Genomic DNA, 15,821 nt, shown 5'->3' on the forward strand with positions numbered 1-15,821 from the left:
CACTGTCTAATGAACCCCCCTCTCAAAGTTGATTGGATAATCACCAGACGCTTCATTAGGTACATCATTAGTGCCCTGTATGTCCTTTCCCCTGCAAACTGCAGCAAGTCTCAAAGTCATAAATCCAGAGAGCAGTCAGAAACATGTCTTAGATATTTTGGTCCACTACCATACATAAATTTAATATAATTACATTCAATTTATTTATATAGCTCCAATTCACAACACCTCATCTCAGGGCACTTTACAGAGACATTTCAACCAGATCATACAGTGTGATTCGTTCAAAGTTTTCTATCTAAGAAAACCAACTGATTGCATAGACTCATTGACTTGAAAGCAATCCCTCACACCAAGCATGCTTGTAGTGACAGTGGAGAGCAAAACTCCCTTTTAACAGAAAGAAACCTCAAGCAAAATAACAATGTATTTTTCTCCAGTTTAGACTTTCAAACACTATAGTAACGTGCTAACTCAATAAAAGGTTCAAATAAATGTATCATTTCATGATGCTATTTTGTTGCATATGGTATTCCTGTGCAGCTCTAAACAATTAAAATTATTTGTCCAGAGATGGTATTCTCCATAGTTACATTGAATATCCTCTTTCCTTTCTGTCTTTTTACATGAAAAGGCATTTCCGTTCACACAACTAGAGGGCACTACGATCTTTTCTTTAGACCAGGGGTCTTCCGCATATTCTAGGCCAAGAAACCCCCAAACTGATGGCGAGATGGAGCGGGGACCCCCTAATTATATACGTATATTGGATGAAATTGTGTTATATCAAACTGGTCCTATAGTCACTCTATTACATATAAAGTAATGTAATGAAAGTAATTTCTCCCTGGGATTATTAAAGTATTTCTGATTCTGATTCCTGGTTGATGGGACAGGTGTTGTGAATGAAACGATGCCCAGCATGAAAGAGCTTCTGTGTGTTGCTGAATGTGTGCATTGATGACTGAAAGACATCTTCTGCCTCCATTTATCTGTTTACTACAGTGTGTTGAATTCATGTTAATGTCTATTTAAGAAATTTTAATTATTGGAAAAAAATGCAGGAGGGTGTATATAAAAAAAGTCATATCAACCCAAACTTTTGTGACCCCCATGCAGTACCTCCGTGGACCCCCTAGGGGTCGTGGACCCCCTGTTGAAGACCTCCGCTTTAGACTATTGCATGTAAAGCTAGCTGATCTTTGGCTGAAAATTGCAGTAGGCCTATATCAACAGTATTTTCATACATACCCCCTGACAAACCCTAGGACACCCGCAAGCTCTTAAAATAAAAACCTAAATGCATTGATTTGATATCCTGTTTGTTTGGCAATTAAACGGATGCAGCCAACAAGGTTGCTTGGAAGTAGCTAATATTTATCCATGCAAATGAAAGCAGATAGGAAAAATTTACTGTGGTTATATACTAAACTGGTCCAATACCGATAACAAAAATATTCTCTGTCCCAATTTTAATAGAAAACGAATAGTAAAAAAGCTTTATGCTGCTGTATTTTTTACATAAAAGTCACATTACAGTTACCACAGAGGGTACCAGTTGTGTTGCAATTGTATGTCACCAGTTGTGTTGCAATTGTATTTTTTTTGTTAAAAACGTCACTTCTGTTTGTTTTTCCAACACTAAAAAATGAAGATAAAAGACATTTTACATATGCCTAAGGAACTAGTTTCAGATACACAGAAAAAATGTAAAGCAATTTATGTTATACTCTCTAAGTTACCAGGTTAGTTTTAACATAGGTGTCAAGTATCCAAGTACAAATACTTTGTTACTCTACTTAAATAAAATTTTTAGGTATCTATACTTTACTCCATTGATTATTTTTCTTCCTACCTCTGACTTCTACTCATTACATTTTCACACAAGTATTTGTACTTTCTATTCCTTACATTTTTAAAACAAACTTTACTAGTTACTCTTGGCTTAGATTTAATGTTTATAAATGTTTGCTTCACATCATGTGTGCGATCCAGTGCAGATCACTGGCACCATCCACATCTAGTGAAAACTAGTGTAATTGGATGAGTCATATAACACAAACACTCATTGGTTTGATAAAGGAAATCATCAGAAGCAAGCAGGTGTTCTTCAAGCTGCAAACGTGAATTGTCTATGCCATGCTACAATGTCGGATTCAGAAAAAGATGTTGAAATGTCTTAAAGGTCAGACACAGACGAGAGCGTATCGGGAAATGGAGACCTACAAGAACACCCTCATCCTTGGTCCTATCCCAAAGAAATTTTCTAAATATATGAAAAATTGAGCTTTCAATTCATATAGTGGCATCTGGCTTTTTTTTTTTAAGGTTACTCTATACTTTTATCCTTAAAGTAGTTTTTGAAGCACATACTTTTTCACTTTTACTTGAGTAAAGAGGTCAACTTTTGCTTCAACTTTTGCCAGAGTGTTTTTAAACTGCAGTATCTATTGAGCATTTTTCCTTTGAAAACTTTACATGCACAAGTGCACTCTCACAAACATCTACAGGTGCTTGGCTCCAGGTACTTAAGATATTCACTTTCATACAGAAAGCCCATATTCTTATCTTCTGCTACCACAGTATACATGTCATATTAAATAATACAAATAAATTATTGTATGTCTCGTACCATGTCAGTTGCTTGTGCTGTTCTTTTTACATCTCTTTGCAGGTGATGAAGCAGACTGAAGATGTTTTATCGTTATCTCCCTTTTATCTCCTCTTTTTTTTTCTTTTTTTCTCCTTTTTATCTGTTTTTCCTTACCTGTTCTACTTACATTGCAGTGTCCATATAATCTTTAAAACTCCTTGCATAATTATAATAAAGCTATTTATATGCATACATATAAAAGTATACAATTTAAAAGTATTTTTGTACAAAAAAAGTCCTTCGATGAAAATGAAAGCGTGTAAAGCCTTTTTTTTTTCTTCTCTTTGGTCCATCTTCATCAGCTTCTGGTCACTTCTTTCATGTTCAGTCTGTTTCCGCTGAGCTGAGCTGATGAGCCTCCCTCCCTCAGCCTCTCACTAATCTATGGGGAGTTGTCAACTCATTCACAACTGGTGACACATTTACACTGCATGCTTTCAGTGGGTTTTTTTGGTATTGTAGCTGAGATTAGCTGGCAATAGGAAGCTCTAAAAGCCCAAGTCTGCATTCTCCGAAAGCGTTATTGCACAACGATCCTGGTATCTTAACTCCCTCTGAAAAGGAAAGACAGCAATAGTGAAGAAAGACAGCACAGACTTCCGGGAAGGTGTGATATTTTGCCAAACGTTTTTTTATTATTATTTTGTTATTTTTATTTTTTTTAGACAAGAGTTTTTTTTTTTTTTTTTTTTTTTTTTTTTTTTTTTTTTTTTTTTTTTTTTTTTTTTTTACGAGCGTTGACGTGACGTTTCGGTGGGACTGGCTTTTCCTTCACTGCTTGCATTCATAAACGGATATGATAGAAGAGCACCGGAGCAGCGGCACCAACAGTCAGCGCTGACCATGGCGGAAGAGGACGACGCAAGGATTCGGATTTTACAGAGTCTGCGGGGTAAAATTTGTAAGTATCATTCCGTTTCAGGCGGAGAAGGGGCGGGTGGAAGAAGAGCTGGGTAGCTGAAGCAGGCACCGAGGAGGGGCGCGGCGTGCTCTCAGCAGCCGACGGTGTGAAGCCATAGACGGGCACTCTAACGTCTAATTAACCTAGCATGCTAGTCGAAGCTACTAGCTCGTTATAAACGCTTATATTAACCGGACACCATAAACCTCAACCAGATAACACCACTAGTCAAATACAAGGCGTTTAGCTAAATAAATGTGTTTTATTAGAGCTGCTCTGTGAGCCAAGTTAACGTTGGTGACAAAGTACAGCTAGCTAATGTGTACCACTTCACTGCATCGTTTCTAAGCTAGCCCATTCAGTTTAAACTGCTTAATACAGGTGTACTACCAAATGTTATCCCCCATCACAGTGTAACTCTCTAAATTTTGGGCTCTATTTCCATTTTTTTATTTATGTTTTCCCATTTTCCTTTTTATCCAGTGTTTGTGTTATCCATGTCTTATGATCACACATTTTGTTTGGGGATAACAGTAAGAGGGATGCTAACATATACTTCCCTGAAAGATCCTTTTAAGCATTCATTATCAGGTGAAATAACTTACATATTAGGCTACTGAAAATTGCAAATTGACTGTAATAGTTTTGAACAGATCTAAAAAAATCTCTGGGGTATTTACACATGAGGCTCTGAAACTGTAGTGCTCCATTATTTTTCAGTATATAAACTTTGACAAATTAGTTTCTTATGTTTATATTAAATTTGGTGATCAAAGGGTTAGTCAGTCATTAATGTAGAACAGTTAGTTTGCATCCTTCTCTAAAGTAATTAATAAATTAGATACCATAATCTGTTTTAATATATATATTTTTGTATTTGAATTGTCTTTTTCTCTTACTTACTAAACCTTCAGAGCCTACATGTTAGAATTCAGGTTACACAAGCTTAACTGGTAATGATGCGATTAAAGTTTCGAACTTATCAACCAGTTCATATCCACTGTGGCACTGACCGTTTTTATATTGACGTTTTAGTTATTTATTCTCGTCAAGTAAAAAGTTCAGCTTCGTTAATTGGTGGATCAAAAATTCAGGTAGATTTCACAGACGTTCAGCTTTATACATCTAAGTGGTACCCCTCCAAAACTGTTAGAAAATGTTCCTGTTCTGAAAGGGTAAAAGGTGCAAGACTTCAATGCATAAGCATACAATAGAAAGGCAAATGTCAGTTTCACTACTATGAATTAATGAGAAAACGCTAAGCAGAACAAAATTGAGGAACTATCATGGCATGTAACTCGCTTTGCTGTCTTGCGAAACTCCATTCTTCCTCGTTCACATTTAGTCTTTTTTTCCTTTAACATACATCAATGAATACGGTACTCTCAGTCATCTTTATGATTAAGTAGGTGAAGACATGGTAATACTATATTCTTCAAGCTTTATTTTTCTTCCCTTAATTCATGGATTTCAGTTGGTGAGAATTTTCCAACTGAAAAGAGATGACAGCTGAGTTTTTGGGGTTACAATGCTTCATATATGGCTGTGTGCATACATACCTATGAGCTCTACGTCCTTTGGGTCATCCTGGTTAAAGCTCATTGACCGTTTTTGCTCACTACTCCTAAGATTAGCCATGCTCTCTTATTTTTAGTCTGTTTAAAAGCTGATCTCATCTGTGGCTTTCCTTAACAAGGTCTATAACCAGGCTTAGGATACTGATTCAAAACCAGATGACTAATTTAGATTCTCACTCCCTTTAATCCTGTCTAAATCTGAACCTGAAATCTTAATCCTGTCTAAATCTAAATCTACAGAAAGGGAGCCTTCTGAAATAACAAGTTGACAGATTTGGTGTTTTTATTTGCTACATACAACCACTCGGCATGTGTCTCCCTGCAAAGTTCTGGAAGTGGTCTGTGTTTCAAAGGTGTTTGTTATTTGTGAATCAGCGCTGTTTTGTCGCCATTGGTTATGCTGAGGAAGTCAATGTTTCATGTTTTTAACCACATATGAGCACCGAGTCTACTTCAGCTACATCCGCTCTGCAGTTTGCCCTAACTTTTGGCAGGGGCTCCCGGGCCCGACTGAACATGAGGATGTCAAACATCAAATAGAGTTTTTAAAGTGGTTTTTAACACTAAGATGAAGACTCGTATCAATCATCTTTTTGTTAAATTCAAAAAAACATTTGATTTCCTTTTTAAATAATGAAGAAATAAATAATTTTTTTGTATAACCGGAAAATCTTTTAAGTTCTAAAATGTATTGATTATGTACTTGGAGTGCAATGAAGACATATTGCTGATGTTTATCAGTAGTAGTATTATAACATTTCTCTCCCTTTGGTGTTTTAGGTGAAGCCAAGAACCTGGGTCCAGTTTCAGGTCCGAATCGACTAAAGGATCTTTGTACATTTTGCACCATTAGTCTGGACCAGGAGGAAGTATTTCGCACCAAGGTGTTTGACAAAAGCATCACGTAAGCACAAAAAAGTTATACATGTATTTGTTGAAGTAAGAATGCCGACCTTATCCTCTTCTTGACGTAGATCTAAAAGGAAAATCAGAGAACAGGAGCTGGTTTGAAATTATCACAGTATGATGATTTTTGATCAAAATACCACTCAATCAATGCATTTACTTAATAGAATAGAATAGAAATAGAATAGATAATCCCTTTATTGCCCCACAATTGGGAAATTCTGGTGTTTACAGCAGCAAAAAGATTATATAAAAAATTATCACACAAATATGGACCTTAGAAAAATGTATAAGAATAACATAATAGTGAAGTGATATCAAAACTGTCCACCTGGAGAATAAATAACCAATATACACCTATGGAAATTTTTATAGTAGTGAATATTTGAAAATGGCAGCAACATCAGAGATGTGCTAAGCAAAAAACTGAGCAAAAACATTTTAATTGTTTGGATTAAAAAAAATACAAAAATTGATACTGCTGCAAAGATATTATTACGGACATGAAAACTTTAGAGTTTAACTTTTTTTTTTTTTTTCATTTGTTTGCCTTTTTTGTTTAGTAGAACATGTTGGCATTCTTGACAAAGATAATGTACGCAGGCCTGCTAAGATGTCAAATCCTGGCCTAATATCTATAATTCCAGATTTTAGTCAGATTTGTTTAAAGAGTGAAAAATGAAACTAATGTTTAAATTAGATTAAAAAAATGACTTGTTGAACCGTGTGTTTTTATTTTTTTGCACAAAAATATTTTTTCAGCAATCAATTTTTGCCAATGAGAAGAAAGAATACCTGCTTTTAGCTCGCTTACCGTCACTGAGCAGCAACATTTAAAGGGGATGGAAAATAAGAACTTTTCTATTTAATCTCTAAAAAACTGTAGAAATCTTCTCTCATTTTGGCATTTTGCATGTCTTCTCAATAACAGATGTGAAGCTTTAGAAATTATGTAGTATGAATGAAGTTTTTTGATACTCTTACACCTTTCACCAACCCACACCTTAAAAGCAGTAAGCAGTATACCCAGAAAATATAAACCTTAGGTGTGTATAGTATGTGCTAAATGTATAGCAGCTAATTACAGTAACAAATGGTGCATAAAACACTATATATTATGTTTTATTGCATAGAGTATATTTTGCTTTAATAATGTGATGATTTACACACACTTGATGGATTCTTGTTTGCATATCGACTCCCTTTATTTATTTGTTTTGAGATCTATTTTTTTCTATTAACTAATAATTACTGGACCTGATCCTGCAAATCAGGGCTCTCGCAACCTAAAAAAAAAAAAAAAAGTCTAACTGAAGTATAAGTGTTGGGTAGTTATGTAAAGCAAAGAGGTAAAACGTTAAACATAAATGTATGGTTAGACTATACGCTGCGATACGTGGAACAAACTCAGTGCAGAGTCAGCCAAAGTGTTCTTTTGTCAGAAGGTTTACAAAAACGCCACGCTGCACAGCTCATTTGTTGGGACCGATGCTGGCTACAAAATCCAAACATCTACTTGTTTGTACTGAGGCTAAAAATCCAGTGTCGGGGTGGTATTTGTGTCATTTCCTTCCCAAGAGTAATTCTCTGAAACGAGTGGTGAATCATTAGTGTGGCTCATAGTGCACATGCTGGGAAGTTAGGTTAACGTGTTTACAGGTTTTTTTTTTTTTTTACAGAAAACTAAGTAGCAGCTGTTAATTTTTCTTGACTTTTTTTCTTTAAGCGATTTTCATCTTTTTTTAATTTTAAATTTTAACTTCATGCGTATTGATGATCATTGATTATGATTGTGTAACTTTAATCTGTGTGTTTTTTTTTTTTAGTGTAACTTTATTCACCTGTTAATATTGATTGAATAAGGTTAAAAAATTAGCTTTTGTGATTCCCAATTTTTCCATTTAGGTTAAATTAAAAATACAAGTTAAAATCATTTTAATTAAGTGTGTGTTGCAAAATGTAGTTTGTTTGTTTTTTCCTTAGAAAGTTTATTTTTTTTAAATAAAATTACAAATTCAAGTTTAGAAAATTAAAAAAAGTGCTTTTAAAATTTCAAAAACCTTGGAACAAATTGTCTATGAATTATTTTGAAAGTTTTTATGCTTAAAAAGGCTTGTTTCCACGCTGAGGGGGGAGGCGGGGGGAATCTTCATTGATGGTCATTGATGGTCATCCTTCCACACTCTTCTGTCCTCCTCTGTGACACACTCTTCTCCCCTAGCTGATATTCAGCACAACTTAATAATCAACCAGGTTTTGGCCCATATCTTCTCGTGTTTGCTTGACTGGTTCTGACTTTAAGCGCTCCTTGTGTGTGATCCACAGGTTATCTAAATCATATAGTTGTTTAAAACAACAGCAAACTGAGGCCACTTGGTATAGTTTTTAAACAGTTTAGAGACCAGGATGAATAAAATAGGGAAATGTAGTTTTAGTTGGTGTATTTTTGAGCATGTAGAGAGCAAGGAGGGGGTGGGGTCACAGGTGCATATTTCAGTGTGATATTTGAGGACGATCCGTGGGTGTACGCTGGATGAGATAGCCAAGCCGTTGTGGAAGTGTCAGGCAAGATATTTCTCTTTGTAACGTGAAAAGAGCGTGAAGGGAACTAATGTGTGTGGTTGTTTACCCAACTGACTGACCATCCTTTAAAAAAGAAAATATTTTAATTACTTAGGGAATAGAAATTTTAGTCTAACCAATAAATACATTTAATTTTAGATTTTTTTATTTTATTTGTATTGCAATCATTAGAGGTAAGACCAGTGGTACATATGCAGACGTCATGTTTAGCCACTATTTTTACGTCTGCCAAAGTTGCTTGATTAGAGAAATGTGCAGCAGTCGTTGATAAAGAAGCCTGACCCCTCAGTTTTATTATTGTGTCAGTCAGTTCTGAACAAAACAGAGAACCTCTTGCTTTTAGAATAAGTTTTCACCTTTTCGATCTTGTAGAGTTCAAATGAGTTAATGTTTTGTTTTTAAGTTGTTTTTGGTTTGTTTTTTTTCCTCCTTAGGCTTGCTTCTACAAAGTAGACAAATGAGATTAGCCTGATTAGCTTAGACTGACACCCAAAGGTGTCCCTGATGTACCTTTGTTTTTCTTTCTTTTAACTTTAACATTTTCTTATGTTTTTTTTATTTTTTCTTTTAGATGATAAAAAAGAAAACAGCTCATGCCATATTTATTTACAAAGGACTTAAAATTAGCACACAGGATAACATTGCTGAAAAGAATGTAGAAGTATCAATAAAATTACAATGGCGTTACACAGACAAAAACTAAAAATATACAAGTAATATGATTGAGATTCAAAAATACTTTAAGTACCCACATAACAAGATACACAGAGAAACTGGAAAAAAAATAAAATTCTTTTGTGTTGAGAAGCCAAAGCAACAAGCTACTTTTAACAAGCGCAAGAAGACCATTATTATACTTCAATTTTTATAATCTGATTTATTTGTTTATAGTTTTTCAAACAGGTGCATAATCACCTGATCACTGATCCCTTTAGAAGGCCTTAAGAAAAATAAATAAAATGTTTCGATTAAAATATAGAAAATCCACTCCACATAACTTCAAACCTTGAGAACACATGGGTTTATTATACATTTAGGTGAATTTATAGTAAACTAATCCTGTAAACCAGAACCAAAATTAATTAAAAAAATTTTTTAAAAAATTGCACATTTTTACATTATAAAATAAAACCTTTCTCTTGTTGCTTGTATTTTCTGTTTTTGTTTTTTTTGTTTGTTTTTTTTAACTATGCTATAGACTCCACTGCAAAGTATTTTGCACCGTCAACCTCCAGTTGAGGGAAAAAGCCCTAAATGGTTTACTAGTCACGTTTTGTAACCTAAGATATGAAGAACATTTCCTCCATCCTCGATGAATCATAGCGGCACCCTGCGATGCCCACCGTCTGCTCAGACATTAACAAACCCTGTGTTCATGAAAGTGAGGCAATATTGCATTGGTGTTAAACCTTGTTAAGATGACTGAACATTCTGTCAGAAATGTGGAATCGTTGAGTAATGATTTTTTCCTTTTTGCATTTTCTTCACCGCATAATACCAGTTAATGTGTGAAACATAACATGGAGGTCTATCAGGGTAAGATTACGTCTGATCAGTGTCATGCGTCATCTAATCAAGCAACTCTCCAGCAGTGGTTTTTGCCTATTCAGTTTTATTCATTAATATCATGGCAAGTCAAGGTTGTATTTTTCTCCTGAGGCCTCGCGTGTTTAGACCCACATTGGATGGAAAAATGTCTGTTTAGAAAGTATTCATAGCATGTCTGTAATTATAGAGGTCTAAACCTTTTAAGGTAATAATGAGGTCATCATGTTGTTTGGTCAACAAGCTTTATTTTCCACTGTGACCATAAAAATACACTGATTTTTTTCTTCCTTTTTTGTTTACAGCCCGTTTTATGGAGAAGACTTTTTTTTTGAGATCCCGCGGCCATTTCAGTTTTTATCCTTTTATGTTTATGCCAAGGGCGTTTTCCAAAGGGACCTGCCTGTTGGTAAGTCATGTTTACTAATAAATACTCCCCAGAAAACTGGGATAACTATCATCAGAGAAGATGCACCATTTTTTTTAACATTGTCGTTGCTTTTTTACTTTCCAGGCAAAGTGTCAATCCGGAAGGATGATCTATGTAAATACAGCGGAAAGGACGATTGGTTTAACCTCCAGCCAGTAGATCCTAACACAGAAGTTCAGGTAATTTACAGCATCAGATGCTTTTGTAGTAATTATAGTCTTTTTTTTTTTTTTTCCTCCGTTTAGTGTTAACAAAGCTTATGCAATTTATTTATTGCTTAATTTTAGTTTGGTTTGTCATAACTGAAACAACTTGCTGTCATGAAACATTAGAAATGGTCCCTCTGATGCCTCTAAGTAGGTACTGGCAACCTTAGGCTCTAGTGTTTAAACGGTGTAAATTCTGTCAAGTCAGACTTTTGTTTTTGGTCTTGGTTGCATTGATCTGCCCAACGTTTCCTGTCTTTTCCTGTGCAAGGGCATAGATCTTTTTCTGTCTGCACTAGCTGCAGCTATGGCTAAGTCAGCACCAACTTTACTGTTAAAAGTCCTCTATGCCATTTAGAGGATTGTAATTAGTCAGGAGGTTCTAGTTTTTCAGTTTAACTTTACATTAACTTGATTAGCAATATGTAGTTGAGGGATTTTTAGTCGGTGTAACAGTCAAAATATTGAAAACAGGGATTTTGTTTTCCTTGAACATCTCATTAAACCTATTCTGTCAAAAAAATCAACATAGGAGATAAGACGCAACTTCTATTAAAACCTTTAGTACGTCTTTTTCTCAGTTTACAAGCTGAAATAGTGCAATAATGACACTTTAAAAAGAAAAAAATATACCAATTTCATGGATGGATCGTGATGCACTGTCTATAGAAAATAAACCAATTTAATAATAATTGGTTTATATAGTCATCTCAATTAGTACACAATAATAATAACAAGGCACTATTTTAATACCCTAACATCCTCATTTTACACAATTGTGAGCATCCGCAGGAAGTGACAAACATGTGACATTTAGAGCTTTATTACTGCAGGGGTAAAAGAGCTACAAAAAGGTTGGGTGAATCTGTTATTTGTTTAAAACCCACATCGACCAACCACCAGCTGCAACTTGCATGAAACGGCTGCAAGATATATAATGTTTTGGGTTTTTGCTGCAACGATGAACTCAAGTTAGTAATTGTTTATTTATTTGGTGGCATCTGAATGGGATGAAGAACAACTATTGTTGTTTGGTCGGGCCTTTCTGCTGCAGCTGGGGACTTGTCTGACTGGCGAAGCAGCAAAGTTGCTCGCTAGGTTAGGTAAAGAAGAAATGATTTTCTTCTGTTTACTTGAGTTTACAAGATCCCCATTAAAATATGAGTCCTCGACACCCACTCAAGACTCTTAACTGTAGATAAGCAGTCATTTAAACTACTCCCTTCTGTTTAACACAACACTGGTATGTCTGTTTAGCTGATATTGTTGGACAGCTTGGCATGTTGTGAGAAAACTGTATAGAAACTAGTTTGCGCTACACTTGTTTTTTTCTGGACATAAGTTCCTTATACTAGAGCTCGGTCACAATGAAGCTACAAGGAACATCAACTAAAATGATCTGGGGACAATATATCTATACCAAAGCCAGTTCACCTCTATGTCTTCGATCTTGATAATCATTTACTATTCTTAACAGTGTAATTTACTTATTTTGATTCATTTATACTCATTTTTTTTGTCAACCTTTGAAGTTTGAAGGTTTTAATACTGAAGAGTTGAGAAAAGTATCCAGTAAATAAAACTGGGAGCAGGTTGATCTCCTTTTTGTTTTCCACTCTTTCATAAAGTATAGATAATTTGGCCAAAGTTTCATCTGTATATTTCTACTTCCACTTTTAGGAATCAAATTATTCATTCGTCCCATAACATGAGCTGGTGGATAATAGAGGGTTTTAAGAAAAAGAGGAGATTTATGAAATGCTGTTGATTCTGTTTGTTTTTTACTAACAGAGAAAAGCTTTGTCAATCCACAGTCGGTTTGTCCAGCCAGTTAGTTGTGTACTATTATTTTTTTTTTTTGTCTTGTTCTAAGGTGATGTTTTAAGAAAGGTCTCTACCTTTGTGAGTATTCAGTGTAAAGTTAGACTGATCAAACCTTAAAGGAAATCTTGGAGGTATTAAGCTAGAGATGACAAAAAGTCTACAGTCATGAAAAAAAAATCCAAGCTAGCTCTTTAGCTAAGCACTGATTAGAATTTTCTAAGCAAGTGCTTTAGCTATTTAACATTAGCGACATTTACAGCTAATAGTTAGCCCGTGAAATCAACATTCGAGTGTCTTTTTGTTAGGATTGTTCTTTTTTTTCACCAAATACCCAGAATCCTGCCTGTTATCTGGAACATGAGTCATAAACGAGAGCTCAAGAAATATTTCCTTTCTCTTTCAAATCAAGAGCCCTTACATAGTAGCACGATTAAGACACCAGGGGTTTGAAAGGGGAGAAATCTCATGAGTTGTTAATTTCCAATCGTCAAACTTTGCTGTTATGTTCTCTTAACTTTGACTTATTGGGTGCAGGACTTAGTACTATTATCCCAGTGTTGTTCTTTATCTGTGGGGTCGTTTCTCTTAGACTCAGGATGTATGGTTTGTTCCTGGGTTTAACGGACACCTTGCAGGCTTACTTTAAAGAACAATTTCTGAAAAATATTTGGAGCCATTGCAGCTGAACAGTTTAGCTATCAGTCTAGGAGTATTTATCCATCGCCACTGAATAAAGGATAACTTGCACATGATAACAAACCTTACATATTGTGTTTTTACACTGGTCTCTTTGAAGCACTTTACTCATAATTTTGCTTTTAAAAAAGGGAAAACCAAACTTACTTGGGAGCCAACACTTGTTGAAACTTTTTCTGGTGCCTGTTACATCGAGCGTCTGAATTCTCAGCAATGCTAACCTATCCTGTAGTTTTGTGGTGTTGCGTTAGATGTGAAAGTATACCCATAGTACTAATCCTTTGCTGCTTTACTGTAGCTACTGTGTTGACTCTAGCTGCCATTAGCCCACGCCGGTCTATTCTGGGGATGTACTGCAACACTGATTCACACACAAGTAGACACTTTCCACAGCAAAGTTACATCAGTGAGAAATGGAGGTGTTGATGCAATGCTATGCTGTTCTGGTTTGGTTTCAAGCCAAACTTTAGCTTGGCAGGCTGATTTCCCCCCAAAAAGGAAAAACATTAATCTATTCAAACACTCATAATATTACTGATCATATGTATTACTTAAGACTTGTAGTGAAATAATCTAGTAAAGCTCTCAGCTTATTTGGACCTTTCTGTAGAGCCGTTATCTTGGCTTAAAGGCCTATCTTGCATCAGAAAGAAGCACTTGCCTTGTCAGCCAAGTGCTGAATTGCAGAGACAGAGTCCAAGTGTGTGGGCGTCTTGTTTAGCTCTTTTCTATCTCTCTGACACTTCCGAAGGCGAGACCTGCAGCCTTCACCACATCCGACCCTGTAAAGATATTTTTGAGTGATGGCAATATTCACAACTATTATGGTTTTTCGTTGCACATTTTACCCAAAAAAAAAAAAATATTAATTACATGTGTATATATATATATATATATATATATATATATATCTGCAAGGCAGTACAACTCTTCTAAAGAGCAATTTAGGATATATAAAAGCATGAGATGAAAATGCACGTCTATATGCCTTTTGCTGTAACCTCATTTTAAATTGTGTTTGTATGTCAACGCAAGATTTTGTACATAGATCTAAAGTTTGATGCCACATATGTGATGTATTTCTTCAACAGGGTAAAGTTCACCTTGAGATGCGACTGAATGAAGTGATCACAGATAATGGCTCCACTGGTCAACATTTACTTGTCAAGTGAGTTGCGTGTTTTCCTTAATGCTACTAATGCTTTTGATAAAAAAAGAAAGAAAAAGTAACAGCTCATGAGCTGTGAAATTCAGCAAGTAATTTTAATCCAAAGTTGCATTTTGAAATCTCTATAGCACTCAATTCATTTAAGCCATTTGCTGAGAATGTCACACGGCAGCAGATTTGTTGTTGTTTAAGCATGAGAGGGTTGGATATCATCCAATGGCTTGCTCTTCAAAGTTGGTGCCGGTAATTTTGATATGACTGATTATTTGTTGTTGTTGTTGTTGTTTCTTAACGGTCTAAAGCAAAGGATGTGTTATTTATTCTATAAGTATCAAAGACCGCTGTGAAATTACAGAAAGTGCGAAACCACAGGAAATCTGATTTCTTAGATGAGTTTTTAATCAACATGTCAGAAGCTAAGTAGGTTATCAGTGCTATCGTGTTTTAGAAAACTCATGCAACATTCAGGGTTACCAAAAAACATAATTATACCTCGAACTGCTTTAAAGCTGTTTTAGCAGTTCTCTTCTAGTTCGTCATTTAAAATGATCATAAAGCTTCTTTATGTTGCAGCCAATACTATTTTAATGCTAAAGGTACCTGGTATAAGTTTGTTTGTACATTTAAATATGAATGTACTGAACTGTTCAGCAGATGTGACGTCAAACACATCCATGTTAAATGGTACAGACCTAGTAAACAATCGAAGCATTATATTCAAAATGGATTTTGGCATCCAGCAAAACTTGTCAACTGTGAGCTATGAAAAGTGAGCAGAAGAGTGCTACAATTCTGTGATTTGACCATAGGTGGCAGTATCATTGGAAAACTTGATGATGGCTCTTTAAATGTCCTTTTTTAAATTCAAAACTATTTTTATTCAGCAGGTCAGTCAATCTTTATAGAACCACATGTGGCTGCACTTACAGCCATGAAACAGTTGGGCTGTATCTTTAACGGCTTTGCAAATTGTGAGGTTGATTGTTGCCTGCTCTTCCTTGCAAAATAGCTTGATCTCAGCCAACCATGTGCTGCTGTTGCAGATGGTGTGTTCAAGGTGATGAGCAATGCTAGTTCTCAGTCTCGCAAAGGATTTTGCTTTTACATCAGAAAAGACAACATTTTAGATGAGTTTTAAAATTATTGCCCCTTACTTTACCCGTAACAAACTACAACCTCAATGGCTTTCTTCCAACAAGGGCTTTCTTCTATAACGTCTGTATTTGTGAAACATATCACCGATTGTGTCCTATAAACACCTATCACCTATCTGAGCTTTGGATCTCTGCCGCTCCTTCAGAGTTACTGTGGGCCTCTTAGCTGCTCTCCATA

General features: G+C 35.4%; 1 protein-coding gene across 1 annotated transcript in view; it reads left to right on the top strand.

Annotated features, from left to right (window-relative positions):
* The first annotated feature begins 3,427 nt into the window (after positions 1–3,427).
* The window catches only part of rasa2 (RAS p21 protein activator 2), a 34,229-nt gene continuing 21,835 nt past the window's right edge, over positions 3,428–15,821 (top strand). The window contains exons 1-5 of the mRNA XM_015372793.1: positions 3,428–3,554; positions 5,912–6,035; positions 10,471–10,574; positions 10,680–10,774; positions 14,413–14,489. Of these exons, the coding sequence (XP_015228279.1) occupies positions 3,497–3,554; positions 5,912–6,035; positions 10,471–10,574; positions 10,680–10,774; positions 14,413–14,489 (458 nt within the window). The 5' untranslated portion in view covers positions 3,428–3,496. The remainder of the gene's footprint in view (positions 3,555–5,911; positions 6,036–10,470; positions 10,575–10,679; positions 10,775–14,412; positions 14,490–15,821) is intronic.

The sequence above is a fragment of the Cyprinodon variegatus genome, unplaced genomic scaffold (assembly GCF_000732505.1).
Source record: "Cyprinodon variegatus isolate N-32 unplaced genomic scaffold, C_variegatus-1.0 Scaffold75, whole genome shotgun sequence".
In the NCBI taxonomy this organism is placed as follows: domain Eukaryota; kingdom Metazoa; phylum Chordata; class Actinopteri; order Cyprinodontiformes; family Cyprinodontidae; genus Cyprinodon; species Cyprinodon variegatus.